The following is a 3,197-nucleotide window of genomic DNA, read 5'->3' as shown; positions in this document are numbered from 1 at the left end:
TTACTATTGTACTAGTGTCCAGTCTTTTGACCATTCGGTCTATTGATCACATTTGGGGGGTGGCCATTCGGCCATGCCTGGACCATCACTTATGTATTTTCAACGGTGGAGTTTCTACACACCATAGATTAAGGGTGTGGAGCTCTGCTATACCTCAAGTTTAAATGCAATTACTACTATTTTCTATTCAATTCAGCTTATTCTTGTTCTAAGATATTCGTTGCACTTCAACCTGATGGATGTGATGATCCGTGACACTCATCATCATCCATCCTTATGAACGTGTGACTGACAACTACTTTCATTCTACCTTAGACCGAGCGTGTGTCTCTTGGATTCCTTAATCAGAATCTTCGTGGTATAAGCTAGAACCCTTTGGCGGCCATTCTTGAGAATCCGGAATGTCTAAACCTTGTCTGTGGTATTCTGAGTAGGATTCAGGGATTGAATGACTATGATGAGCTTCAAACTCGCGATTGTTGGGCGTGGTGACAGACGCAAAAGAATCAATGGATTCTATCCCGACATGATCGAGAACTGACAGATGATTAGCCGTGCTGTGACAAGAGCATTTGGACCATTTTCACTGAGAGGATGGGATGTAGCCATTGACAACGGTGATGCCCTACATACAGCTTGCCATGGAAAGGAGTATGAAGGATTGGATGAAAGCAGTAGGAAAGCAAAGATTCAACAGGGACAAAGCATCTCCATACACTTATCTGAAATTCCCATCAATGATTTACATAAGTATCTCTATCTTTATCTTATGTTTTATTTATTATTATTTTCGAAACCTTTATAACCATTTGAATCCGCCTAACTGAGATTTACAAGATGACCATAGCTTGCTTCATACCAACAATCTCCGTGAGATCGACCCTTACTCACATAAGGTTTATTACTTGGACGACCTAGTGCACTTGCTGGTTAGTTGTGCAAAGTTGTGACAAAGTGTGATTCACGTTTGAGAGCGCTACCAAATTTTTGGCGCCATTGTTGATGATCACAATTTCATGCACCATGTATGTATCTTGAGATTTAATACGCAAGACCTGTATACTCAGAGTTCTCTTGCTCACCCTTTTATGTGTTGGGACTAAGCAGGGAAATTGGAAGAGAATGACCTCTTTATGTGTGCCAGCAGCTTTTTTTTGTCCGTTCGATGCAAGAGGCATCTCCGTTCTCTTCACTTGTGTACGCAATTTCATTCGCTCGAGATTTATGGTTCAACAATTCGCCTATTAGAGCATGGTTGGATGCATTTTCTACACACAGGCACATAGGTACAACTATTAGTAGGGCGCCTACTGACCTAATTTCTGTACGTATGCAAACTGGATGACCAATCAAGGGTTCTATAACCATAACCATAAGACAAAGCCAACTATCGGATGATTTATACGACTCTGAACGTTGTAGGATTTGTGTCAATTTGGAGCGAAGTACCGGAAGAAATTTGGTTTCGAATTCTTAACAACTATAGATGCTAGACATTCGCATAAAATACTGGAGGAGGTCAAGGTATAAAATCAACTTATTAAATGTTATTATTGTTATTGTTAATGTTATTATTTTGGACATCACTTTAATATTTCGTTGAATATATAGATATAATTTCTTTTCATTCTATTTTAAATATACATACTCCCATAAGTACCTATTTAGGTCTCACTAAGTTATTAAAATTTTTTTTGATAAAATATATATTTTTCTTGTATTTAATAAATTTCAATAGTAAAAATAAAAATACTAAAAAAATAAAAAAATATTTCATTAGAAGTTATAATTTATTATTTTAATTTTGTTACATAAAAAATTTTTAACATAACATATAAACAAACAAATATTTTTATATTATTCTATCCAACGTAATTGTTAAATAAAAAAATATTTTTATATGAGATATTTAAATATATATTTTTTTTAAAATCACTTAAAAGAATTATTATTTTGTAGAAGTTCACCCAAATAGATCCTAAGCAGCACTCAAAATCATATTACTAATAGAAAGTTGTCTTATATAACGAATTTTGGGTCATTGATTAATGCTAATAAACGCATCAACTTTTTTTTTGAAAGATATTAATCACTATATATAATGTTGAAATCACAAGAGATAGAGAATAATAACACATGTACTTGTACTAGGTTATTCATGTAATATTGGTAGTATTTTTATTTAGATTTCTTATTTTTAGTATTTTTATTTAGTTTTTAAAATTTTATTTTCTGAGAAAAAAAACGGTGAAAAAAACTTGAGATTTTTTCTTTTCTTGTTGGTTAATTAATTGCACGAGGACTTTTCCAACATGGTTAAGAATGATCCCACAGCTGATTCTTATTCGATTTCGATGGTGACCGCAGCAATATAACATAACTAGCAAATACTACTAAGTCAACAGATTTTAAATAGAACTAAGTACAAACGTCTTAATGATACTAATTGATTTTCCATTTTGATTATAAAGGTAATATGAGTTTTCAACTTTTCATTAAATTTTGGTTAATCTTTTGAAATTGTTTCAATTTTTAACTTTATTAGTTTAATTACCGGTTTAATTTTTAGAATCTTATGGTTTTTCATCGTTATGATAGATGCGGATCATCATTTTTGGCTATGTGCTATGATTACTATGAATGAACTCCTTCATAAAGCATTTATATTTCAAGCAAAAATTTTTTTCTTGTCTCGTTCTTTATTGTATTCTTGAGAAAGCATACCCTAATAAATATTATCAGGTTAAAAGATAAAACTTTGGGATGAATCTTGCTGAATTGAGTCAACAAATCCCCTCCTTATGAACACTTTCTGTAAAACCCGGTTAATTAACGGCTAATTAACCCATAAATGAGAATTTATTCTAGAAAGCCCAAAATGTGATTTTTGTGGCTAAATGTGATAGAGGAGATTGAGACGAGAATTTCGGTACCAATTTTATAGAATTCGGACCAAGATTGGACCGAACGGGCCAAACCGGGCCAATCAGACTCAAAGTGGGCCCTTGGCCCAACATAACTAAACCAAAACCCTAGTTTTCAGCACTCTCTCTCCTCACAACACTCAAACTCACGCTGAAATTGAAGAGAGGGGAGGAAGAACACTCTCTCAAGTTCTTTCTCTCACTTGATCTTCAAACCACCATAACTTTTGATCTAGAGCTCCAATTGCCGCTCCGTTTGCGGCCACGCGTTCA

General features: G+C 33.9%; 1 protein-coding gene across 1 annotated transcript in view; it reads left to right on the top strand.

The window, feature by feature from the left end:
• Positions 1–1,165: 1,165 nt before the first annotated feature.
• LOC107478969 (uric acid degradation bifunctional protein TTL-like) overlaps positions 1,166–3,197 on the top strand; it is a 5,395-nt gene continuing 3,363 nt past the window's right edge. The window contains exons 1-2 of the mRNA XM_016099125.1: positions 1,166–1,324; positions 1,423–1,524. Of these exons, the coding sequence (XP_015954611.1) occupies positions 1,166–1,324; positions 1,423–1,524 (261 nt within the window). The remainder of the gene's footprint in view (positions 1,325–1,422; positions 1,525–3,197) is intronic.

This window comes from Arachis duranensis, chromosome 3 (genome assembly GCF_000817695.3).
Source record: "Arachis duranensis cultivar V14167 chromosome 3, aradu.V14167.gnm2.J7QH, whole genome shotgun sequence".
Classification (NCBI taxonomy): domain Eukaryota; kingdom Viridiplantae; phylum Streptophyta; class Magnoliopsida; order Fabales; family Fabaceae; genus Arachis; species Arachis duranensis.
This window is presented reverse-complemented; position numbering and strand designations above follow the sequence as displayed.